This window comes from Suillus fuscotomentosus (assembly GCF_016647785.1).
Source record: "Suillus fuscotomentosus strain FC203 chromosome Unknown F5891scaffold_122, whole genome shotgun sequence".
Taxonomy (NCBI): domain Eukaryota; kingdom Fungi; phylum Basidiomycota; class Agaricomycetes; order Boletales; family Suillaceae; genus Suillus; species Suillus fuscotomentosus.
Genome location: NW_024539634.1, coordinates 56,948 through 83,439, shown reverse-complemented (window position 1 = coordinate 83,439; position 26,492 = coordinate 56,948). Strand labels below are relative to the sequence as shown.

Genomic DNA, 26,492 nt, shown 5'->3' with positions numbered 1-26,492 from the left:
CTGTAACACTGTCTCATAGTTGGAATAGCCCCTACAGTGAATCTTGATATGCTACAAGTAATTTCTTGAGTGATTCTCAGGGGTATTCAATATGTTTGATGTCTTGGGTCTATGTTGAACATGATAGAATAGTAATATCATGGTTTGCAAGCTATTGGTGGCTTATTTAGAGGTATACTTGGGGTCATTGTCTTATCACAAAACAGTATCTTCTTCATTAACTCATAACTTCTGCATGCTTCTTAGCAGACACTCCTGTCAAATGAGTATTCACTACTCTGTATTCATCCTCCCCTTTGCTTCATAGAAGATTCCCACTCCATTTTATCTCATATAGTCCTATACCATCAAGTTTTGTCTTGAAACTTAAGGTGTTTATTTAACTTTTCTTTATCTTAATGATTGTCTTATCTATTTTAATATAAATTCCTTGCCATATGATTTCATCCTATTGATTTTAACCTTATCTAACTAGATAAACCTCTTTCAGCTATTAGCAGTCCGATATTTGTACTTGAAAGTAGCATCTTGTCTTTTATTTTTATAGGTTGGAGACAGAGGAATCTGTTTTTCTTGATTATAGCTTTAAGATGGGCTGTCTTGAGAGTCTGTCTGACTATTTGAGTAGAGATAGTCATAGGAATGATGGAAATAATCAATTTAATCACTTTATTAGCATCAGCAGTCTTTCCAATTAGAATATAGTGATTAAGAGATCTTAAGTCTTATAGAGCAACCTTCTAGATTGGCTACCAAATAACTTAAAGACCATAATATTACTATTCTATCATGTTCAACATAGACCCAAGACATCAAACATATTGAATACCCCTGAGAATCACTCAAGAAATTACTTGTAGCATATCAAGATTCACTATAGGGGCTATTCCAACTATGAGACAGTGTTATAGCAGAGTATGATGGAATCACCAAAGAGGAATACCCAAAATTGATAGAGAATATGTTTAGAAGAGTGGCAGAAGTGATTGGAGCAGAAGGAGGTCACACACAGTACTAGAATTATAGAGATTACATTAGTAAAACTCAAAGTCAAAAAAGTGTCCCAATGAGTCATCAAATTAAAATACTCATATCTTCACATAATGTCATTAGTTTCCCACGGTATAGGGAACCGAAATGAAGCTGAGATGCAGACCTTTCCGACATCTCCCTATAGCTTAGTCATATTCCCATGTCTCGACACATGATATAGCAATTACATGAAAAGCTACAAACATTGGGACACTTTTTTGAGCCACTGTATATCATCACTTGAGTCTAGTCTCTCTATTGTTTCTGCACAGGCGCGCTTTCCCACACTTCGCGCTAATACGCGCGTGTGTTCCCGCGCCTTCTCGCGCCTCGCTTCAGCGCGTACCTCTAGATCTTCGCTGCACTCGCTTCCCCTTTAGGGTCGAACGCACTTGTCTCCTCAAGTAACGCAGACTAGGCAATGCGCGAACTTACAACTATTTACAGATACAGTCAGGAGCATCATTTGTTCCTCTCAGTATTGTTGTTTCTACACCGCGCATCAGACATTGGACTCTGGACATCGCCTGACACCCTCCGGACATCGTCCAGTAACCTTTGGACATCATTCAACAGTCTTCGGAAGTTAGGGGCACATACTCAGGTAAGGGGTGCAGCGCACGAGCTGAAGCCAAGCCCTTCGGATTTGACCCTTGAGCACATTCTTAACACTTCACAAGGAAGTGCTGGCTTTGCGCCCTGTCAGTCACATAGATCGGTCCATGTCATTAAACAACCTCGCGGTTAACCTCTCCTCTCGCTTTGACCACCGAGGAAAGGACAAAGATTTGGATGAGGCTATCACACTTCAGAGGGAAGCATTGGCTCTGTGCTCTGTCGGTCACACAGATCGCTTCAAGTCATTAAACAACCTTGCAAATCGACTCTACTCCCGCTTTCACTACTGAGGTGACAATGGAGACTTGGATGAGGCTATTGCCCTTCAGAGGGAAGCGCTGGCTCTGTGCTCTGTTGGTCACACAGATCGGTCCAAGTCATTAGACAACTTCGCAGCTCTACTCTCACCCCTAGTTGTAGTATTAGACCTAGTAAAGTGGTAACTACCAGCTTTCCAATTGACATTCTTCACGGCAATTACCAGTTGCACACTTTGACCTAATCTAAGGCTCTTGCCACCCTGCCACCCACTGCTGGTTCATGCCAGTAAATAATATTACTATGGGTATCCACATTAAAAATCATATTTAAATGTAGGTTCGACATAAAATTTAATTCATGATGACTAATTAAACAAATATGATATGGTATGATAAAAATAGTAGACGAAAGCCCCTATATGCCTACCCCTCTTCGTCATCAAAATTGACCTCATCCTCGACAAAACATTCAGTCAACTCATCTGCAGCGGCTGTGATGTCCGCATCAGCTCCAGTGCCCCAGAGAAATGTGAAACGAGCCAATAGTGCATGCTGAACTGCAGCCTGCCTGTGGGCATATGCGATGGCGCCAGCCACAATCTGCATGTCCTGGTGTGACAGATTAGTGACAGATTGCCACTGTTGTGCACGCCATGCAAGAAATTGTCGTGTTCGCCGCATTTCCTCCTTGAGGAGTAAAACCTCTTCGTTCCACCATTGCACGAGACTTGGCCCATTCTACATGCAACACTACAGTTAAGGTCAGGACAGTGAGTCGATACATATATTAGTGCGCTCACCATCATTCAGACCCGCATCACTTTCATCATCCTGAACTCCCAAAGCAGACCAAATCCACGATGTCGTCTGATACCCTTGCCCTAATCCACGAGATGCGTCTCACTCGGACCTTGTCCTTCCACGCATTCCAGTGGTACTCCTCACACCCGACACCATGTCAACAGGTGCCACAATGTCCCTTGCCTCTAAATATTGAAATTCCTTGTCCAGCTCGCTGATCCCAACCAGTTCTAGCAATGCTGACCGAGTGACACGGTACTTTTCAGCAGCAGCGTTGATTTTGCTGTTGAACCGAGCGAGAAAGGAACTTGCATGAGTGTTGGCTTTTTGTCCACGTAAATCGAGATTGTGGTGTTTGACGAAATGGGATCTGGTATGTAATTGCCTGTGCAACTTATCAAGTGAATCGCAACACTGTCCCTTGTGCAACTCAGCCTCAATGTGAGCAACATTGTTTGTGCATATTACTTCTCGATCGCTTGGAGGGAGTGTCGATGGTAGCCAGAGCAATTCGTCCTCGATGTCGTCAGACAAATTCATGTCTTGCTCTTCAATCCAGTTTTCGATGCCTACCATATATACCCGCTGTATGACGCGGAAGTGGGCTATCTGTCGTTGTAGCATGACCTGACGTTGGTGAAGTTCGGTGTGCCCATTCGCACCGAGAGATCTTGTGAGATCCGATTTGATTCGTCGCCTGGCAATGATTAGAAGAGCATCTCAGAATATTGCAGAAGTAGAACATACTGAGCGTCTTCCAGAACCAGGCCCATGTTGATGAAGGAACTAGGAGTCATTTCATGTGGAAGTTGATGCCCATTACTAATAGCAATCTTCTCATTGTCCATGAGATTAGCACATACTTGTGCTTCTGAAAGGCCTGTTGAATCATAGTCAGCTTCAACTAAAAATTCAAAACTATAGATAGACATTACTAATTTTGCTGTGCACGTATGGATTCGGACTTGATTTGTCGCATTCCCAAGCCTCGATCATCGCAGTCCATTCTCCTTGATGTGCATCATCGATCGCTGAATTGAAGTCACGCAAAAAGGATTGGTGATGTCGCATTCCTTGACAGCATTTAGCAATTTTCTCCGTAGTGAGAGTCCTGTAAATCGAATGAGTCATTGTATTGGCGGGAACAGACCAAAAAAATTGTACCTAGTCCAGCATACTTGCGCCAGTTGTGATGTCCAAAATGATCATCGAGGACATCGTGTCGATAACTGGCACCCATTTCCTTTGTGCTGTTTGCAACACGGTTTATCTCTGCCCAATTGTGTTCGATTCCCTCGCCATCAGTCCGTCCTATGCCTGGCATGAGGTTCAAGGAATGTGGAATCACACATTTTTCTTTGTGCGCAGGGCAGTGGAACTTAGGGATTCCAGATATAAATGCCGCGAGGGCGACAGCCGCCGGCATCTGAAGGTGTTCTGGAAGCCCATTCATTCTCTTCGTGAGATTGAGCTTCCACTGGCAAGCAATGTCATAAGATATGACAACAGAGAGAAGGAGGAGAGACATGATGGATGAGAAGAAGATGAAATCCATATTAGCATATCTAAGTTCATCGTTAGACAGTTAGATATACATAGTATAAACAAAAATACCTTTCGCCCTTTTGAAGGTCTCCAACTCCTTGAGGTCGAACAAATTCATGGCGTGCGCAAAGACATAAGCTGACGCCAGTCGCTCGTAACCCATTCGAGTACTTGGATTCAGCGTGCGCCAATGTCCTGAACCTCGAACAAGTGCTAATCTAATGGGTTGGTCTCCTCTGAGCGTGTGCGACACGAGTGAAAATTTAAAAAAACCTACATCGGTGTCATATCCCGTATTCCGGACCTACATCCGATAATATTCCCATGCCTCATCCGGACCTTCGGATATCCTATCCATGTCTGCAGTCCTCTATCCATCTGGATCCCTGCACCTCCGCACATCCACATCCAGATCCCTTTACCTTCGCAGCTAGCCTGCATCGTTCACCCTTGTCCCATTGCCCTAATATTATATCTTGCATATCCACGCATCTCATCCGGACCACATCCGATCCGGTCCGATCCGATCCTATCCGACGTATAGATACATTTCCTATCCAATATACGATAAGCTTCTTGATTCATTTCCTGTGCATATAACGTTAACACAGCCTATCCGGTATTCCTTGTTCCCGGTACCTCGGTTATATCTATTACTGGTATGCTTACTGATCCATTAACCTATCTTCATTTCCGACTCACATTTGTTAACCTTTGCATATGCTTCATACATAGCCTCAGACTCTGCTTATTGATCCTTCTGTTATTTCTCTTAGTATATAAACTCGTGTATATGTCTTGTAGTACCTCAGTCTGAATATCATATTAGTCCTCGCACTAGTCTTCACTCTAAGTCCTCATAATCAGTTCTAGTCTTCCAACTTAGTTGATATCCATCTCAGGCCTAGGGAGTTTCTCCCTAGGCCAGAGCTCCGCTCCTCCGCTCCTCCGCTCCTCCGCTCCTCCGCTCCTCCGCTCCTCCGCTCCTCCACTCATCCGAAGTTCCGGAAGTTCGTCCGGAACTTTCCCACGGTCCTCCGGACCTATTCTGCTTCAGACTTTGTCCTTGCAGCCTTTCCTCTGTTTGCTTCTACTCAGGACAAGTCCTGAGTAGCCATTACACGTATCTGTATTAGGACAAAACCCCATTGTAATTTCCGGAAGTTCCTCTGGAACTTTCCCGCACTCATCCGGAAGTTACTTGTACCCGTCCGGAAAGTCCTTCCAAAGTTTCTCGCGCCTTCGGACATCTTCGGACTTTCTTCGGACACCAATCTGAAATTAAGGGCACATACTCGGGTAAGGGGCGCAGCGCACGAGCTGAAGCCGAGCCCCTCAGAATCAGTCCTACCCTTTGTGCATGGTCTTAACAATCGGCTTGGCTTGCATTCTTGAGTACGTGTTCCGTGTAAGATTTGTCAGGAACAAAGTATGCCAGGCCTGTGTGTAGCCCAGAATTGGCCATGCTAGAAAATTGATTCCTGTTCTTGAGGCGGAAGTTGGCATCCATAGCGATAATCAAATAGTAAAGAAATCTATGAAGAAGGGGACATTTAATGAATGCAGTGGATAAAAAAAAAGCCTACTTCATTGATCCCTCCACTTTGTCCCAGTCCTCTGGCAGGTTTACGGCAGGTTGCGGACAAGCAGGACACTTGATGGCTAATGCACCAGGCTCAGTCTCATGAATACCACCAGTTATATTACCACAGCCAGCTTGCTTCATTAATTTGATATGGCAAAATTGATGAACCATTCTCATAAATTCTTTATACCGAGACTGTGACTGCAGTCAACATTTGCGAGGCATAGGCCGTGCGATAACATACCTTAGGTACATTCAAACCCGTGTTGTCAGTGAGTCGTTTGAGACTAGCGTAGAACTCATAGCCAGATACTTTGCTTGACCACGTCAAGATGAGGAATAACTCCAGAACACGTCTTGTACAGGCACTCTGAGGAAAATGTAGTGTAGCCGGATACCATTCACAACGTAACAATTGCTGGCGATGAGAAATTCGCTGATGGCACCCACAGAAATCAATGTTTACTCGGTGGATTGTGTTAGTGTGAATCATGACAAAAGAAATGTGCCCTCTTTGCGGATGCAAACATGGCATTCCTTTGTGTCCTAGTTGAACCCTAAGGCCCATGTCGGCCAAGGAATTACGCTCAAAATGAGTCCCATTACATTTCTGTGCATCATCAAAAAAAAATTGGAAATACAACCTGAACTTTGAAACTCTCACATTGATTATATGTAAAGGATGATGTGCATGCTTTAACAAACAACAAGACTTGCACGAAATTTCTGGTCCATAGCAATCTTCACAACGATACAGGTGTTCTTGTACAATGTTATTATCGATATCGCTGCATGAACACAGTGTCGTTGTTAAGCTACCATGGCCCTCCAGACGTAGCTCTTCAAGAAGATATTCTTCACGGAATCCGACACGCTCGTTGACGCCCATCCATTCATGCAAAGGTGCATCCTATAAAGAGTTAAGTATGCGAAGCAAAAATTTGTTGGAATCTCACCGAGTTTGCATAGTGTTTTGCTGGTCCCTTGACCACCATGATGGGTTGGGGCTCAATCTCGTTGTCAAATACAAAGTCATCGCCAAGGGTTGGCTCCCAATTATCCATTTGCAGGGGCTCAACTTGGTTTTCCAGCACATCACCTGCCTTGAATTTTGTCGGGGAGCAAGGTATGATGATTTGCCTGCAACCACCAGCCGACACTGCTATCATCCTGGCATAAGCTGTTGTCGCATGGTCGTCTGAGTCGGATTCATCGCGGTACGCCACATATTTTCTTTTCCTTGACATGAGTAAGGCTCGTTTGAGGGAAATAATGCTAGAGCTTACCAGTAGACACCCGCTCCCGCGAGCAAGTTCCCCCCTCCCTTGAGTTGTAGCGCTTCAAGAAAGAAGCCTGTACAAAAGAGGGTATCCGACGATCATTTTGGTAGATAGGTAAATATATCAGGACATACCTGGTCGATTCATCGCTCGTTCGGCTCCTCGCATATATGCACCGAAGTCACATAAAGCCCTGTTAAAATATTTTAAAGCCCATAATCAAATAGTTGAACTTGAACCAAACCAAATCAACCCTCAGACATGTCCACCGCTACTACACCTCCACCCTCACCTGACATGTCCACCGCACATACGCCTCCACCCTCGCCTGACATGTCCACCGCACATGTGCCTCCACCCTCGCCTGACAGCAATACTCCGCACAATGTCGGGGATGTCTTCCAGTGTGGACACACAGAAGTTGCACTTCAAAGCATCTGTGGTCCATGCGGTAGTCGAGTAGCTCGAATTTGCATGCCTGCCTGCTGTGGTGAGATTGATTATCATTGACAGAATCCAGCACTCACCCGCTTGTTAGTCAAGCTTGTAGCGATCGCCGTTGTAGAGTTATTGGTTAGCGATCTGACGAAGAATTAATTTTTACGCACCATGATCCGTGAAGTCATTGTGGAAGAAGCAGAGCAGGACTACAACACACAACTTCAAGCATACGAGGCAGCTGTGGCTGCAGCTTTGAGTAACACAGCTCCCACCAAAGGCACTGACACCACGACAGATATCAGTTCCAAGTGATCACGTACGTTCAATCTTCTTAAATATGTTGGAATGATGGTTGAATATTCTGTTTTTCAAGTTCAGTGTTTATTCAGCCTGGAGACTCGAAATGTGGAGTTAGTAGTAACTTACGCTTTGCCATGTATATCGTGTTTACATAATGAATATTGTCTATGGTGTCATGTGACATTTTGTCAGTGCTCGTTCAACAGAAATTAAAGAATAATAAACCTTCGTTATATGACAGTGCTTGAGATCAGTATGAGTATGTGATTGATTTGCGATGAGCTCCAACATGTTGTGAATGTTTAATGCAATGAACAGACTTACCAGGTAGTTGTTGTTTACATAATCTCATGTGTTCAAGTGGTCACGGTGATACTATGCACGACATATGTTTAATGTTAGCTCAGCATTTGTGAAAACGAACAAAATGAATGTTATCTGTCGTGTACCTTCTTTATCTGAAACTGGACAGTGCTTTGGATCCATAAAAGTGTGTGGTTGATTCGAGATTAACTCCATGATCATGATTGCCAGTGTACATCACGCGACAAATATACTATGATTCGATGATCTCAGTCTCACATCGAAGTTAGCAGTTGTGCCAACAAACCATCAAAATCACAGAATACTGTGACCTGGTATGTAGCTCGTTAATAGTAGTCCGTTGATGTGCCTATTGTGTTGATGAATCTATGGTCGTACTTGTGCGCTGACTCCAAGTTCAATAGTACTACTAGTTATGGTCCTACCACCGAATCAAGATCACTGAAACACGGATCAATCTAGCATCCCACTATCAAATCATCAAGATTACAGAATAAACCTAGTATGTAACTCTTTAATAGTAGTTTATTGTTTATTGATTTGCGCATTCGCAATTGTGCATTGTGAATGCATGATTGGACTCGTCACGGTGCGCTGAGCCTTAGACTCGCCAAATAAGTTATGGTCCTACCACTGAATCAAGATAACCGAAACGTAGGTCTATGTAGTTCGATCAACTTCTCCACCATGTATTGAACGACATGGACTTGAGACCTTGAAGCGGGCATCTTTGGTGAGTGATATGATTCACTGACATTATTTCCCTTGATTGACCTTGCGTTTACATTCAGTTCGTGAATACTACTATCTACATCGCCCCTCATTGCACATTAGCGATTTATGGTAATCAAATTCCTTATATAAAGGTGCTGTTTTCGTTTAGTCCCACCCACAATCTTTCCTCATGGTTCGCCCCACTATTCACCACACTGTTGCAGCCAAACAGCAGGCCACGCGTGAGAAACGCAGGAGATATTATAAAAAGTAAGTTTGGTTGTTATTATCACCTCTCCCCCTGCAACTGAAGTGTTTAGGCACCGAGACATTATCTTATTGAGACATCATCTCTGTCGCACGAACAACACACCCTCCATCACAGCCGAGTCTACTAACACGAATGACCTGTCGAATGACGAGGTCGACTTTGAGGCAATGTACATTTTATTTTCAACAGTAATTAAACTGTGTCCTTAATGATCGACTATAGTGTCACTCTATCCGACTGTTTGGAGCTCGTACGCGATGCGAAGAATAAAGTCCTGCAAATTGTTCCTTCCGCAGTACCCACAGTATACGTCGAGGGTGTCCTTCGCGAATATGCTATATCATTGTGCACCAGTGTCGTCGGGGACATTGAGATACTCGGGGATGCAGTCAGGCGTGTTGAGCCCTATTTGATCTGGGCACAGCAGGGGCAGGATAAAATTTTTAACATGTGTGGCATATGTGACGAATGGCGCGCTGCTGATGAGGTTTCTCGCTTCATTGGGCATTTGGTAGCTATGCTAGAGGATATTTACACACTAGCCGTTTGGGGTGACCTCAATAAGGCCTATTTACTTGGGGAAACCATGTACCAAAAAGTCTTGGGACTGGAGGCGCCTGGAGTCTAGCCCAGACATACTGCCCTTAGAATACATAATACACTTGTTGCCATGGTCTACCAGCGAGCGCAGGATCAGATTCATTAAGTGCGTGTTGCATTGACTTGATATAAGATACAAAAATAGTCCAATGTAACATGTATTCAAGCGAGTAAAAAAGTTCGATGTGTAGCCTAGCAATGCATCAATCGGCGAGTCTCTATTACTGCCAATTACGCGTCCTCTTCAATGATGATGTATTGACCTGAGTACCAGAACGACCCTGTTTCTTGCTCCCACTGCAAACCATAGACTTCAACGCAGAACGACTTGCTATGAGTTGGTCCAAAACCCACACGACATCGTCTGCAGCCTCTTTCCAGCATAAGTCTTCGTGCCCCTTTCCATCAGCGTCATCTGCCCACCACTTTAAGGTAGCCACAACTGAGAGCATGCCGTTTGTGCCTGGTTTGTTGAGGGAGTCCCAACTGCCATCATCTGTGCGAGGGAGAATTGCACGTGTCATAAGTGTTGGCGCCTGACATCTTCTCCACTCCGGTTGAAGCGTGAGCCACCAGGACCACCATTGCGATATGAATGTGGCGAGATCGGGTATGGTTGGTCTCCCTTTACATCCACGGGAAATCCACCAGTGGACTTCGACTGGACAATGTTCGCATCCCAAGGCGGCTTTCTCGTTCGTGAAGCTCAATGCATCCTCAAGGCGCACCAGCATGTCAGATAGTTGAATCAACCAAGGAGAAGTTGGCGTGGGGTTCATCAGCTGCTGGAATGGATTGCTGAACCATGGCGGACCAGATGGGAGTGTAGGTAAGCTGTTGCTACCAGGAGAGGCTGTATGTAAACGTGAACAACTATAGCACATGGGAGAAGCATGAATTACGTACTGTCTGTAGCTCGATTTAAATTAACCATGTGTTTGTCGAGACTTGTGTTAAGAGGGGTGTCATGATGATCCACGGCCCTTTCCGTGTCTCGTTTGACAGAGGGTGTCTCATCCATGTCGTGATTATCGATAGGCTCACGAATCTCCGCTGCTGTGTTGAGATTATATTAATATGTCACCATACCGAGCGTCGATACTTACCAGGTGCAGCAGGAGGTTGGTTAACAGCCATCCCAGGGTCATCTCTGATACATGGATCAATCAGGTCGTCGTCGAAAGGTGGACAGGTAACGTGATTGTCAGCAGGCGGCTCAATTATGGTGGCGGATGTGATTTCTAAGAAGATATTAGTTTAGTACAACTTACCGATAGAGCTGGAGGACAATCGGTAGTCATCTTACCATTGTGAACGGAGGTGTCTTCTTGGAGTTGGTCTATTTTGTCCGTATCATCCAGCACTTCAGACACACGAGACGACACTTCGGATAAACAATCTGGTACTGCGGATAAATGATCCGGTACTGCGGATATACAAGATGACACTTTGGACATGCGAACCTTCTTCATTGCCTCGAGGTGTCTGTTAGCTGTCTTTTTGTGGCGTGGATTAAAATGTGTGACACCGTAGTTCCCTGTGGGTGGTGAAAATGGAAGTACCTGTCTGGAACCTTGATGATCATCTTCGCTATCTGTGGAGCTTGACAAAGTTGAAGACGAGGAAGATGAAGGCAAGCCGGAGGACGTGGAAGATGAATCCGAAGACAATTCATCCGCCTCAGAAGGCTCAGAAGGCTCGTGCCAAGAAGCACGTCCGCGTTTCGTACCTTGCTGCTTTGGTTTCTTCCGGCATCTATATTTGGCTGTTGTCAGTTTATTTGCTTCACGATCTTCTTTGGCATCAGATTGGTCATCGTCTGGAAAAATAGTGAACAGGTCATCTAACTTGTCCAGGAGGCAACAGGAAACGCAGTCCTGTTTGGCTGATGCCAGTGTTCATTATAAAGTTAAGTGATAGAAATAAAGAATTTACTATATGTGTGTGATAAATATTCTTGAAAGGACTTGATCACCATTTTGAACTTGGTCTTATCTTGAGTTTGCCAATTGCGTGGTTTGACACTCAAGTCAACACCCTCATGCATACTTTCAGCGTGACATTAGTTTTGTATTGGAACGACATCAAAAAACACACCTAATGACAGTAATTTTACCTTGCTTGCGAGGTTCAGGTCCACCGACTAAAAGGGAGACGTGCATGCTGAGAGTTTCAGCCATACCAGCAAGAATCGGTCCAGCGAAGGTTGCCAGGTTATCCAGAGCCCTAAGTTAGTCCTTAGTACAGATATGTACAAACGAAAGAATTTGAATGCTTACGCTTGTCTATTGATGGGAGATGTGGAAGGAGGAGCCGCAAGGCGATCGCTCCATTCTTTCACCGCCACTTCACCTTCAGCTTGCGCTATATCCCTCCAATGCTCCTGTTCTTCTTCGGATAGTTTCTTGAAATGTTTGCATGTGATCCTCTCACGGAAGGTCGTCATCTTCTTGCTAGGTAGCCCAGCCTTGCGCCACTTGTTGAGAAAGTGAGACTTGATTTCGGTCTTGAAGTGATCTTTTGACCATCACTGGTGGGCTTGCAAGGCCTTGGGCTTGTTTTTTCGTACTCCAGAGAGTTGGCTGAGGAGTCGAGCCCATTCGTTGTTCTCCGGCTTGCCACAGCATACGAACAACTTCTTTGAAGACTTGGCACGATAGTCTAGCCAGCTCTTGATCACCTACTTGAGGGTTGGAAAATGTATAGATAAATATATGTATAAACACTTACCTTCTGCATCGCAAAAACCTTTTGCGATTTTTGCTCGAGTTCAATTGGGGAAAGCGACTCATCCGTCTCCGTTTGCAATGGATTGTTTTCCGAGGGCTCATCCAATATCTTCAACCTCCAGTGATAATGTTTGAAATATTCTTGCACTACCTCATATACATAGTCGGTTGCTCATGATTTGCCCTGATTGACGCGTTCGCGGTAAGTGGACAGATGGTTGTTGAGAAATGCTAAGCGTGAGTTTTTGGCCCAGTTACGAAACAGTTTTTCAACGTAGGCGTTGGGATCGTCGATATTGGTCCCAGAAGCTAGGGTGGGGGTTGGACCTGTGTTGGGCAATGGGCTGGACAACGCCACAGGTGTGTCGTCCAGCGCCGGACTGGTTGTTCTACGGGTAAAATAGTGAGTCACAACTATCAAAATTAAATTGACTCACTCCATCATCACGGTTGAATATAGTGAAGAACGAAAGTACCAACAGGTTGTGGTCAGCGTCTAGGTTCTAGTACCTGTGGCAAACCGATCAGATATGATATATTTGTAATGTATATATATTTATGTATCTATATTTAAAATATATATCTGTATTATATGAATATATTCCAGGGAATATTGAGGAGCATATTTCAATGGGCGATTGTGTGCCTACGAGCAAGGCCTCAGCCGGGGGTGGTACATGCCAGAGCCGTAGGTCAACATGTGCAGCTGGTAATTGCCATCGCAAATGTCTACACCAAAATTGGCAATTGCCATGTATATTTGGTCTAATACTACAACTACGGCTGCTACTCTCCTTCCGCTTTGACCACCAAGGCGATGCCAAGGATTTGGATGAGGCTATCGCACTTCACAGGGAAGCACTATCTTTGTGCTGTGTTGGTCACACAGATCGGTACAAGTCATTAAACAATCTCGTGGCTCTACTCTCCTCTCGCTTTGACCACCGAGGCAATGACAAGGACTTGGATGAGGCTATTGCACTTGACAGAGAAGCACTGGCTTTACATCCAGTCGGTCACACAGGTCGATTCAAGTCATCAAAAAATCTCGTGAATCGACTCGCCTCTCGCTTTGATCACCGAGGCAACAATGAAGACTTAGATGAGGCTATCACACTTCAGAGGGAAGCACTGTCCTTACTTCTGGTTGGTCACACAGATATGTAGGTCTGGGTCATTGAACAACCTCGCGGCTCTACTCTCCTCCTGCTTTCGCCACCGAGGCAATGGCGAAGACTTGGATACGGCTATCACACTTCACAGGGAAGTGCTGGCTTCGTGCCAGGTCGGTCGCACAGATTGGTCCATGTCACAACCTTGCAACTCAACTCTTCACCCACTTCGAGCACCAACACAATAGAGAAGACCTCGACGAGTTGCAAGAGAACATACGCTGTGCATTGACTCTGTTGACCCGACATGATCCTCGTCAATTAATAGTCCATCAGTCACTAGCTATGGTCTATCTATTGTTCCATCGTTCAGGTCTTGACGGCACCGGCATGGGCGAAAATGCAGACAGTCTGAATACTGCCATGCATCATCTCAAGGTAGCAGCAAATGTTGTCTCTGGAGGCTTGTTATCCCGCCTGTGGGCAAGTCTATGTTGGGTGCACCATGCTAGTCAACATACACACAGTACTCAACTGGAGGCTTATGCAACTTCTATGCAACTCCTGGATGCTTACATGTCTGTGACGGCCTCTGTATCGTCTCATCATAATGCCATGAAGGCACACTTGCTGTGGACGCTGCATCATGTGCCCTTCACAGTGGCGATGTGCATCGTGCTGTTGAGCTGTTGGAGCAAGGCAGGACTATCATCTGGACCCAGATGGCACGGCTCCGCATGCCTCTTGATAGCCTCCAGACTTGCAGCGATCATGCAGTGACTCTAATGAAAAGATTCAGAGACCTAAGCTCCCTCCTTGATAAACCTTCTGCCAGTCATTCAGAAGGCACCCCAAGAGTCGATGTAGACGCAGAAGAAATGCGGTGTAGAGACTCATGCCTCTCATGGCGTGATATGGCAGTTTCCACTAAGGGAGTATACAGCACCAACTCGCAGCACCACTCTGTGTACTGTCCACAGCAATTCCTATATGAGGCGCAGCTTTCCCGCGCAATGCGCGCCATGCGCGCACCATTCCCACGCTTCGCGATGTATACGCGCGCGCGCGTTCCCGCGCTTGCGCGCCCTATAGCGCCAGCCATCCAGATGCATCCATCCACTGTCCACCAAGCTCCCTAGTGCATATATTTCCATTTCCTTTATTAGCATAGTGTTCCACCTTTATTTTTATCATGGACTCTCACCCATATATATCCTTACATACCTACTCGGTAGCGCTTCGGCTCCGCATGACCGCGCTTAGGCGCGCTATGTAAGCACCAGCAGTACATACTATTACTCACTTACTTTTTCACCCAACTTACTAGTTACCACCCACCATTTTACTTAGCAGAACATAGTAGAAGTCTATTTGTCTACACTTCACATCTCTCTTCTCTTATATTGCATCATATTATCACTTAAGTCTAACCTCTCTATTGTTTCCGCACGCACGCGCGCTTTCCCACGCTTCGCGCTAATACGCGCGCGTTCCCGCGCCTTCGTGCCTTGCGCGCACCTGCGCTTTCTCACGCCTCACTTCAGCGCGTACCTCTAGATCTTCGCTGCACTCGCTTCCCTTTAGGGTCGAATGCACTTGTCTCCTCAAGTAACGCAGACTAGGCAACGCACGACCTACAACATTTTATAGATACAGTTTGGAGCATCATTGTTCCTCTCTGTATTGTTGTTTCTACAGCGGTACAGATGTCGGGTGGAGGACTGGAATGGAACTGTAGAAGAGATCCGAAACATCGAGGGCTTCTCTTGCTTTCTACTTCCCCCATTGTTCCCTGATCTTCAAGATGCAGGTTGTGATGGGCCTATTATCGTGCTCATCGCAAGTGAATTGTCTTGCGATGCCATCATTATCCCGCACAAGCAACCTCCCACTGGTATTCAACTCCCTACCAATTTCCATAAACTTGCTGAATTAGTGCTCGCATTCCGAGAGGCAGTTCCCAAAGACACCGGTCCTAAAGGGAACCAGCAAGCACTGATAGAAGCTTTGAGAGAGCTGTGGAATGTCGTCGTCTGCCCAGTGGTCGAAAATCTAGGCACAAGTGCATGACAAGGTTCTCGAATATGGTGGTGCCCAACGTCTCTCTTCGATTTCTTGCTGTTGCATGCTGCTGGCGAATACAGGAAAGATGGAGAGTCCCTTTCACGGCACTATGTCTCTTCATACACGCCATCACTCACCGCGCTGATCAAGGCTCGTGCAAGTCATGACAGGTCCCAATCGGTACCCTTCGTTGGTGTTGGTCAGAACCTCCCAGCCGGTGCCTCATTCACTTTGGATGCTGTGGAGCCCGAGCTGGAATTGGTGTGGAGACTTTTGCCCCCTCCCCCAACTGTTTCCTTCTCCAATATAACCAGTGTTGATGCCATGAAATCAAGAGCTCTGTGCACACTACAAGACAATACCTGGGTCCATTTTGCATGTCATGAGACACAGAGGTTTGATGAACCCTTCAAGTCAGCTTTTCTTATGCACGACCAGCCGCTTTCCCTCCTTGATATTGCACAAATGGATCTTTCTCGCCTCCAGTTTGCATTTCTTTCGGCCTGTGAAGCTGCAGTCGGTACCTTCAGTACTCCTGATGAAGTGATACACCTAGCAGCTGGCCTGCAATTTGCCGGAGTTAAGAGCGTTGTTGGGACATTATGGAAAGTCGATGATAGTACTGTACAGCGCTTAGTCGAGGCATTTTACAAAAACTTGTGTGGGGATGGCACAATGAATTCCAAACGAGCTGCCCGAGCGCTGCACCGAGCTGTCCAGTTGTTGGCTTGTGACAAGGACATGTCCTTGGCCCAGCGCATAGTGTTCGTGCATATTGGCATATGATCAAATCTGTGCATCTCCCCATCTTATTGATCGAGGTATTCCTAAGACAATCTGACGACTTTGCATCTAGTCATGACCATGCGCCACTTGTTGCCAAGGACCTCGGTATTCCGGGCTTCGAGACTATACCTTCACGATATGTACACCCAATTTCTCCTTCAATTTGTATTTATTGCCTTGGAACCAGATGTGATCGCTTCTAAGGTGCACTCATGATTTGTGGGTAAGAATGAAGTTGCACACCTCATGTGGCAATACACAATTTGCAATGCATATGATAGTTGAGTGTCTGAATTGCATGAGGGCGTTGAATGCATTCCCACTCATCATGCAGCACCGAAATCTAGTGTTTATGCACAGCTTGAGTCTGGCAGGATAGACAGACCATAGATGAATGAAAATAAGTAGTCATTTGTTCTGTTCTCAGAATAGGTACTGAAAATGTTGTGTGTAATCAGATCGAGATCGAAATGTACATTGAGTCAAGGCATGAATCACACAGAATATATAGTTTATAATATGCGCAAGAGGATATCGATGGTGGTACTGAATCGCAAGATATAAGCCACGATGTGCCCCCTATGCACATGATTGATGCTAGATGAGATAACCTAGTCCAACTCTAATATTAAGAGGGGTCTCATTAGTCACATTGATAGCAAGCATCAGGAAACCTGGATTTTCCCTGATTTAACTGACACACCTGCATGACCTGACTGATCTGATTTCAGACCAATCATAATCTCAGGTCACCAAACTCACAGTTGGACAGTGATATCAGACACAACATGCTCTCAGAACATCAGAACATCATGACACTCAAGTATTTCAGATACAGCAGAATATCATTGTTACAGGATGACATGCTTCTCAAACATAACATGCTATACAGAATATCAGCATTTCAGGACTACATGACTCTCAAGCATATCAACACAGATAGGACTGCAGTTCTTCCAGGACCTCATAACCATCAGACAAATCAGACAAATCATAAAAACAGATATGCAGCCTAATTGGTCAATCAGACACATCAGTAAGATCAAACATGCAGATACTCAGCCTAATTAGTCAGTTAGACAAATCAGACAAATAATAAACACAGATATGCAGCCTGTCTGACCTTGCAGACAGCTCTGCAGCTACAGTATCCCAGTGCAACATGTACCACAGTAACCCAGCAGGTCAGAGTTTTCATAATAACTGCTTTAACATAATGTCAGATAATTCAGCTCTATCAATAAAGTACTATAGTTCAGTCTTTCCACTGGTCAGTTCATGTAGTATATCAGCTGTATCATTCTTTCAAAGTTTCAGCCAATCAGATTATACAAGACAGCAGTAGTATCAGATCCTACAATCCTTCATACTAGTGTTGTAAAATCTGGTCTGGTCCAGTTTTTTTGACCTTACTAGTAGTACTGGGAGGCAACTGGACCAGGACTGATATTTTCAGTCTTTTGTGGTTCTACAACCAGTTTTAGACCAGTTTATGAGTAGACTGGTCCACAACCAGTCAAGACTCGAAGACTCTGTCAGTAGGAACATTTTGAGCCTCTTATCTTGTCAAATAGGTAAGATTTGAACAAGTTATGAGCATTACAGACAGGCTCGTATGACTTTTACGAGCAATTATTGAAATGCTCATAACTTTCTGAATTATTGACTGTTTTTTATGATCCAACCAGTGATAAATGCACGTCAATTAGCACAATCATACACTACCATATAGTAGGCTAGTATTAGGGTCATAACAGACCAATTTCAACCAGTTTGTATTGGTTTCTTATTTTTTGGCCAATGGAAGGGCAACTACTAGTACAATTTGCAGTCTGGTGACTGGACTTTAAAACACTAGTAGTTGGGGCTACTAGTAGTAGTAAACTTTGAAGGCATTAATGTTGAATAACTTGGTGATGGCATACTACTGGTAATGATGCTGCAGGGGGTAGTAGTACTAGTAATACCAACTGGTGACTTAGAGTTGGCTCTGCCAAATCAAAAAATAAATATGGGGAAAATTACATATCATGTTTTACAAAGAACAGCTACTACTACTACTAGTAACAAAGAAGTTGAATGAAATATGAAAAGTAAAAATACAACTAGTAGTATCAAATCAAAAGGCTATTTCAAAGGCATGATAATCTGAAAACTTGTTGATATAGAAGGCTGAGAAAGCACTCAATGAATAGTATGCTTGATATCATGATCTACAAAATGATTGCCATAAACAGGAATCAGATGTGCTGGACGCAAAATTGTATCCAAGTGAACTACTGAAATAAGACGCTGGCCATTGACATCAAACTCTGGCTCAACCATCCACATACCTGTGTTAGGACATGGTTGGTCACCAATAGTTTCAAACCAACGAACAAGTGCACAAGAATAATCCACTCCACGAAAGCAAAATGAGAAAAAGAGAATCACTTGAGCAACATATAGACCTTGGAAACCTGGTAATGTAGGATCATGTTCAATGAAAACACAGTCATGACGAGCAGGACCATTATGCCAAGTTGGTGCTGAGCGGATGACATAATGCAGCATACCATTAACTCCACAAATATCACTAGGAGCATAGAAAGATGCAGTTGCAGAATGAAAAACATACACCTTGCCATTGAAGTCTGGACAAAGGGACACATCCATTTCATGTCCAGGAATGAGATGGTTGGGATTTTGCTGGTCATGTAGAAATTGGCATACAAGGTCACGGAGATGAGGAACACCAATGTGTTGACCAATACTCTGTAACCGAATTGGATAATGAAGGGCTAATAAGAAATATGATGCTAGTTAATAAATAGATAAAAAATAAAAATAAAAATAAAAACCTGGTGTTTTAGCCAGCTGGATAATGATTTCAGCATCCTGATCATCAGCAATTGCATCTTCCAAGTCTCCATCATCTCGATAATTCTCCTCATCAGGATTATCATCAAAAGTAGAGTCAGGGTCAATAGCAATAACATCAGATGGCAGTAATGGTTTATCAAGGAGACCCACTGCAAACTTCTGTGCTCAAAATAGAGCAAGTTTGTCAAGTCGTTGATTAGTTACAAGCATTTGACCTAGTGCAAGATAGCCACTAGATCTTCTCCAAGGCTCCTTGACTGCCTTGCGATGCTTTGACTCGGTAAGTGATAAACATAGGCCATTTGGTGCACCAAACTGCTGGATCAGGTAGCGATAGTGACAGAGATAATGCTGGCGGGGCAATGAGATACCATTAGGTGTGACACCTGTCTCAATGAAGATGTTTCACTCCTTATGAAAGCATGAAAGGGCAGCATCTAGTGCAGAAAGATCACCTTCATCAAGACTGGAACGGCGGACTATATAACAGAAGTCCAAAAAGGCACTAATAGCTTGAACCACTCTATCTGGAACATGTCCAGCAATAGCTGGTAGAAAAACCTATGGCTGATATTGAATCATAAATGATAAGCAAGGATATAATCATTCTTACCTTCATTAGTGCCTTTGAATCATCACCCATCCACTGCTTTAATTTTTGGCCCTGTGGAAATCGACGAAGACCTGGGAAGGAGGGCACAGCTGCAATGCTACAATGTTCATATCACTACCAGTACTCATCCATAATAAAATTGTGATTACCGACAATCAACATCAGCCCATATAAACTCAGCATGTGCTTCACCATATGTAATAATAAGGTACTTGTCGATCCACTTGACCAAATGATCCTTGAATGTGCCCTTGATAATCTGGTGCAGAATATCAGGAGCAAGGAGCTCGTGAATATCCGCACGTGGAAAGTATGCTGTGAAAGGCTAGTACACACATCATCATCAGGACTTCGAAGAGTTTGCTGGGTAACACATACCAAAATTTGATCAACAATGCCCCAGCCTGTTCGTAATTCTTGCATTGAGTAGCCACACATAAGGGTAGTTGTATGAACATGTGATCGTTGATTGCACTGTGACCCATCCAGGTCATTTCGGTCAGCAGTCCCACTATTGACAAGTACAATATTAATAAAATAAGACTCAAAGCCCAGCTAGTAACAGGACAAAGTATAAACTAACCGAGGGCACCATCCTTGGATAGTGCAGGATAATAAAGACTGTTCAGGATAGTCTGCGATATACGGACCAAGGCCATAGACAGCACATCAAAAGTGGCCATCTGTGCACTTAACTATTTCAGGCTTTTGCATTGCCGGCCGAAAAGACTCCAAAATCACGTGAAGGGAAGCATGAAATAGATGCCGACGAAACTGAAGATATTCCTTGCTACTTTCGTAGCCTCGCTCAGCTAGGACAGGGTAGTTCATATAAGTTTGAAATATATTAAGGATGAACTTACTTGTTGGAATTGAAAGAAATCTGACCAGGCTAACAGACTCGTTGTAGGGATTCATTTCTGGTTGGGCTTGTAGAGACTGTTTTTACCTTACCTTATGTTGGCACTTTTGTAGCTTACATAATCAAGCAATCTTTTCACCAGTTACCAGTATGAGTCTGAGAGATCAGCAAGTTTTTATGATATTTCCTCTCCTCTGAGCCTTGAGCCTGGTCCAGAAACCCTTTAGGGTCGAATAGCAGCTAGGTTCTGCAAGACCCAACACATTGTTCAGACTCACCATCTGAATTGTTGTACCTTCATCGTGATGCGAATGTCGAATATTGTTATGAAGATTCCCAGCAGAGATATATAGCGGATAGTAGTCATTCTGACCGGTCGCGACTGAGACAGTAGTCTTATTGCTACCCAGTATTACTGGTATGAACATGGCTCCATGACAATCATCATCATGAGCAAGTGTATTCTAAAAACATAGCAATCATATTGTATTACTGACCTGTAACTAAGATAACCTGACTCACACATTGACTCCAGGCCCAATTACCTGTCATGAGATCGGTCCACACATGCTGATCGTGCTCACCAAAAACCTGTCGTGGAGCATGTTACAAGTAACATCGGCTACATGGCCCCCCTATCATTTTTCCCCTTCGTCCTCGCCCTCGTATGCCTCCGGCTCGTACTTCTCTACCGACTATCCGTTGACCAGATCCTCGGGACCGTTCCCGTCCCTTGTCCCCCTCTTATCGCACCAACGTGCGCACGTGCCTTCGGGCTATGACTCGTTCTGACTCGTGCCACCAATGTGGCTTTCCTTATCTTTCCTCTGACTCATGCGTGCTGCGCATTGTATCATTTACCGTTGGCTCGTTCCAACGTTTCTCGGTCTCATTCCGCATTCGACCTCACATCACTAATCAGGCTCTGCTACCAGTGTACCTATACCCTTTCCATTTCCCCTTTGCCCTTACCTACAGTACGGTAGCCTTGCCCTTAACCCTTTCCACTTAGTATAAGTAGTCGGTCACTCTGTACTAGATTCCCTAACTTGAATCTACTCAATCTTCCCTCGAACATACTTCCCTCTGAAGCCCCCTCAGCTTCAGTCTCTAGTATCTTTTCTTAGGTGCTCATCGCGCCTAAGTCTACCTCGATCGACAACTCATCATTCGGACAAGACTGTCCTTACTTTGAGAATGTCAGTGACTTTGAAGACATCTGTCTTAGAAGTCACGTGACACGCGCGTCTCTGATATCCGTCGACTCGTCGTCGCCGGTCTCAGTCGCTACACCGGACCCTTCCGGTTACATCACGAACGTTAGCGGACGACGCCCCTCTTAGGGCTCCGCATAACAGATCTATTTGAGTGCGTAACAGAGCATAGTCAATGCCATCTACAAATTCCGGGTTGGAAAGTTGGTTCTTCAATAGTTCGCGAGGGTCTTGATACCAAACATCAAATTCAGCACGTTTCCAGGGAGGAACATCCTCGTTGTTGAGGTTTGCCTTGTAGTCAGGGTGGTGAAGAGAAAGTGATTGCCACGGTACATCATGAGAGGTGATTGAATCGATGGTGTCAAGGAGGTGCGTGTTGCTATGGAATGGTGGACGGCCATGGTTTGCCTCAAAAGATGCAAGCACCTGCATCAAATCATCTACCTGCGCTGCAGGCATCTGATTGCGCCAAAATAAGAAGTCCGCAAGCTCAAAGTGACTACGAGATGGGAAGGGACTCCAGGTATTGTCTTGTGGAGTGTGCGGCTCAGGAGGAGGATGCTGTGGATGTATATCATGGCCCTCGACATCACATGGTGTACCATCAAGAACTGGGTGTGGGATATAGTAGGCGCCCTGAGGTATCTCCTCGTCATGCACAAAAGAATGCTGACGAGGGCGTGTTGGACATGGAGGGTTGATATGGACGGAATTGCGATGTTGTCGGTAGCCACCAAGTGTCTTGAAGCCATGTTGACAAACGGGGCCCTTGGTATTGACACAGAAGAACCTGTGTGGCTGAAACTCTGAGGTCTTGCGATCCATAATGTTCAAGTATAGTCTAGAATTCAATACATGTGTTAACAAAGGTGAATAATTACAAAGTCAAAGAGCTTACCGAGTTTTTGCATGAGAATTTGAGTAAAGTCCAAAGCTACCCGGAACTCGAACTTGTCACTATCTGTGTAGCGTTGTCACAGCTCGTCGTCACACTAACTATGTCCTATGTTGATACTAACGATAGGAATGGTTGCAACACGACCGTCAAACAAGAGTAAGCATCCAGGGAAGGTGGACTTACCTGCTTGATCCAGACGAAACACCAAGTTGGACTGCGATGAGAGTGATGACAATGATGACAATGATGACAATGATGACAATGACGACAATGACGACAATGACGACAATGATGACAATGAAGACAATGAAGAGAAGCAGGCCCATATCAAGAAGCCAAAGCCAAGGAACAAGCCTGGACCGACATCAAGAAAAGCCAAACAGGCTAAGAAAGCAGCAGCGACAGACGCTGTAGCTCAACTCAAGCTGGAGATGGCGAAAACCAATGCGCGAGAGACCAAGGAAGCGAATCAGCCACCAATATCAAAGGTAACAAAGAAACCTCGAACTGTGAGCAGCAATCGTCAGCCTAAAACATTCAGACCAAAGGACATACGTACATGACTTATATCAGTCTCCACTTGATCAAGTAGCTGATGTGATGCTCAAAGAAGACATTATTCTAGCAGAGACAAATGAGAACAACACAGACGGGGACAGAAACGACGATAACGACTCACCAGGAAGTCCCAGAAGATCCGTGGAGACGTTGAGGCTGCGAAGAAGACCCTGTTGGAAAGGAGGGATGAGGAGCAGGAAGGGGATCAGATGATCGCGATGTTGGAGTTGTTGGAGAGAAATGGCGAAAGGGCAAGGATCATGCGCAAAGCAACGATGAAGGCACAAGGCAAGTACTATCTTAGGCGCTCGATAGCAGCTGACTCACCATATCAACATTGATCAACACTTGTCAACACATCCTCATGGACTTGTTGCGCACACCCTTACCATCCAAATGCAGGCCTGTCAGCAAAAAACTTAAGCCTGATATTCTCCATTTTTCCTCTCAACCGCCACTAAGTGGCCTTCGCCAAGACTGGTGCCAAGTAGTGGCCAAGGAAGTTCCTAACACCTCTCGCAGACATACTAGTAGCACTGCACCAAGTCCTCCAACAGTCAAGGCAGGAAGTACATACCAATTTTCTGGCCTTTGTATTTTACTGATTCACTCAATTTTAACGGTGTAGTGCCTCGCAATACTGTTCGTCCAGGTAGCTTCGAGTTCGAGGACGACACCGATCCTGGAGATGATCCAAAGGAGTGCGTGAAGATGCAGATACCTGTACTCGAAGGAGACGACAACCCGCTGTTGGCTCCCTTGTCCATTGACATAATCAAGGTTCATTTCTTTACATTTTGCATTCAATATATTAACTACAAATTTTATATACTTTAGAATCCTCCTTCCAAGACCACTAACCGCTCCGCCTCCATCTCTCCAACAGCAACTCGTGCGCTCAACAAGTCTCAATGCTCGGGTCCCCTTCCTCCAGTCCCACATGACAATATGATGCATGCCGAGCAAGAGGTCAAGCAAGAGGTCAAGCAAGAGGTCGAGCAAGAGGGCAATGAGGAGGTTGTGAAACCCTATAGACACTACATGCGCAAGGTGCGTTTTTTTTCTATCTATTACCTGTCTATCACACTAATCACTAATCATGCGCTTACAGATGAAAGTTGTTGGCCACCAACTCAAACGGCCTTCACCCGAAATCCAGGGTCCACAAACCAACTCCAACCCGGATCGATCGTCTCATAATCGCACAGCTGCGTTGAAGTCTAGCTCAGGCAATGTAAGTCTTTTTTTTTTCGGCGACTTTCGAACTAATGTATATGTTCAGAAAAGATCATCAACCAAGCACCTTCAATCTCGCAGCAACACGAGCTCAAAGGCAGGCCATAACGATGGACGTCAAAAGCCGAGAGAACCTAATCATGTGCATGTTTTTTTCAATTAAATGTTGATTATTTTCATTCTGATTTTTCTATTATCTATTTAGTCTGCTACAAAGGCCTTGTCCTCCCAACTCCACGAATTCGGTACTGACGATGACAACAACAACAACAACGGATCATCACACACACCACGAGGTCGTGTCAAATTCACCAAAAATGACCTTCCCCCGGGATCCCATCGTCTCTTCGATTCTCTTGTTGTCCCAATGTGGATCGAGTGTATCTCCTGCCTCGACAACATGTGGGACATATCAAATTTCGCTGACGAGATACAATCAATATGGGATTGTGCGATACCGAACATCCTGCACACAGTTTCGAGGTAGAACGACCCAGTATACAAGATTGTAAGTGCTTTATTTTTACTTATGCACACTGTCATGATTGCTGTCGACTCTTTAGTTGATGCAGTGCGCATATGACTACCGCAGCGACTTCAGTGAATGTGCTCAAGTTGTCGTCCGAAAGTTCATCGAGAAGGAGGGCTGGACACCCAGCGAGATTCGCGAAGTTGTCGCATATGTAGTTCCGCAGCAGGCCAAGTTAATTGACTTGAGGGGAAAACCTATCCTTGTCAATCCTCCGGTCTATCCCTACATGTGGAAAGAGTGTGTCGGAGATGAGGCAGATCCAGATGTAAGTCTTATTGTTGTTACAGCACTAATTACTTATGTTTTGATAGGCTTATCACGGAGCTTTCGAAGACCATTGTATCCTCGACATGTTCGCACTTTATCTCGAATACATTCACAAACTCCCAACTCCTTACCGTCGTCGCGCGATGCCTAAGGGTGCTTTGTCTATTGCAACTGTTGCGGTATGTGTTCCCCTCAGCTCAACATATTTTCATACTCATGTTCATATTCAATTTTAGGTAGAACGAACGTGGAAGATGTGGTCTACAGGGACCTTTGAGAAACCAACCAATGCATCACATCGGCAGTTTGCTGAAGGGCTGTGGAGTCACAGCACCGAACTATCATGGAGTCTATTGACAGTGCTACTTGTCATAAGTGGAAGAAGATTTTTAAAGGTGCTAGTACTTTCATAGATGCTCATCGGAAACGCCCCACTCGGTGGGCGCAGGCCCAAGCCAAGGGCATGGGTATGAATGGTCGAGCCACATGTATTGATGAAGACTCTCATTCAGATTCTGGTGTAGAGACTCATGCCTCTCATGGTGTGATATGGCACCTTTCACTAGGAAGTTCACAGCATGAACTTGTAGTATCACTCTGTGTGCTACCCACAGTTATCCCTATATGAGGCGCAGCTTTCCCGCGCTTTGCGATGTATATGCGCGCGCACTTTCCTGCGCTTGAGCGCCCTATAGCGCCAGCCATCCAGATGCATCCATCCACTGTCCACCATGTTCTCTAGTGCGTATATTTCTATTTCTCTCATCTGCATATTGTTCCATCTTTATTTTTATCATGGACTCTCACCCATATATATCTTACATACCTACTTGGTAGCGCTTCGGCTCCGCATGACCGCGCTTAGGCGCGCTATATAAGCACCAGCAGTACATAGTGAAACTTTCTATTTTTACCACTTACCTTACCTTACTTTACTTTCCACCCACTATCTGCCTAGAAGAACATAGTAGAAATCCATTTTGTC

The 26,492-nt window shown here is 44.8% G+C and overlaps 7 protein-coding genes across 7 annotated transcripts; 2 read left to right on the top strand and 5 right to left on the bottom strand.

Annotated features, from left to right (window-relative positions):
• Positions 1-2,333: 2,333 nt before the first annotated feature.
• Positions 2,334-4,239, bottom strand: F5891DRAFT_1197424 (uncharacterized protein; the record flags this gene model as incomplete). The annotated part of the gene is made up of 6 exons (XM_041368485.1): positions 2,334-2,648; positions 2,723-2,791; positions 2,856-3,408; positions 3,459-3,591; positions 3,647-3,822; positions 3,890-4,239. The coding sequence occupies 6 exons, from the start codon at positions 4,237-4,239 to the stop codon at positions 2,334-2,336; spliced, it is 1,596 nt and encodes a 531-aa protein (XP_041218273.1).
• A 1,383-nt stretch (positions 4,240-5,622) lies between these two features.
• Positions 5,623-7,088, bottom strand: F5891DRAFT_1197423 (uncharacterized protein; the record flags this gene model as incomplete). Its single annotated transcript, XM_041368484.1, has 5 exons — positions 5,623-5,791; positions 5,843-6,036; positions 6,086-6,211; positions 6,611-6,751; positions 6,798-7,088. 5 exons carry the CDS (start codon positions 7,086-7,088, stop codon positions 5,623-5,625), a joined length of 921 nt encoding a protein of 306 aa, XP_041218272.1.
• A 2,002-nt stretch (positions 7,089-9,090) lies between these two features.
• Positions 9,091-9,799, top strand: F5891DRAFT_1197421 (uncharacterized protein; the record flags this gene model as incomplete). Its single annotated transcript, XM_041368483.1, has 3 exons — positions 9,091-9,170; positions 9,221-9,340; positions 9,394-9,799. The coding sequence occupies 3 exons, from the start codon at positions 9,091-9,093 to the stop codon at positions 9,797-9,799; spliced, it is 606 nt and encodes a 201-aa protein (XP_041218271.1).
• A 193-nt stretch (positions 9,800-9,992) lies between these two features.
• Positions 9,993-10,505, bottom strand: F5891DRAFT_964070 (uncharacterized protein; the record flags this gene model as incomplete). Its single annotated transcript, XM_041376066.1, has 1 exon — positions 9,993-10,505. One exon carries the CDS (start codon positions 10,503-10,505, stop codon positions 9,993-9,995), a length of 513 nt encoding a protein of 170 aa, XP_041218270.1.
• An 8,141-nt stretch (positions 10,506-18,646) lies between these two features.
• Positions 18,647-20,620, bottom strand: F5891DRAFT_1197418 (uncharacterized protein; the record flags this gene model as incomplete). The annotated part of the gene is made up of 8 exons (XM_041368482.1): positions 18,647-19,242; positions 19,303-19,483; positions 19,529-19,710; positions 19,780-19,885; positions 19,938-20,034; positions 20,087-20,262; positions 20,316-20,341; positions 20,521-20,620. 8 exons carry the CDS (start codon positions 20,618-20,620, stop codon positions 18,647-18,649), a joined length of 1,464 nt encoding a protein of 487 aa, XP_041218269.1.
• A 1,459-nt stretch (positions 20,621-22,079) lies between these two features.
• On the bottom strand, positions 22,080-22,841 carry F5891DRAFT_1197417 (uncharacterized protein; the record flags this gene model as incomplete). The annotated part of the gene is made up of 1 exon (XM_041368481.1): positions 22,080-22,841. One exon carries the CDS (start codon positions 22,839-22,841, stop codon positions 22,080-22,082), a length of 762 nt encoding a protein of 253 aa, XP_041218268.1.
• A 173-nt stretch (positions 22,842-23,014) lies between these two features.
• On the top strand, positions 23,015-26,135 carry F5891DRAFT_1197416 (uncharacterized protein; the record flags this gene model as incomplete). The annotated part of the gene is made up of 14 exons (XM_041368480.1): positions 23,015-23,070; positions 23,111-23,402; positions 23,607-23,764; positions 23,875-24,041; positions 24,101-24,252; positions 24,310-24,522; positions 24,584-24,706; positions 24,755-24,850; positions 24,914-25,157; positions 25,206-25,216; positions 25,272-25,505; positions 25,552-25,686; positions 25,744-25,811; positions 25,868-26,135. The coding sequence occupies 14 exons, from the start codon at positions 23,015-23,017 to the stop codon at positions 26,133-26,135; spliced, it is 2,217 nt and encodes a 738-aa protein (XP_041218267.1).
• Between the last annotated feature and the right edge of the window lie 357 nt (positions 26,136-26,492).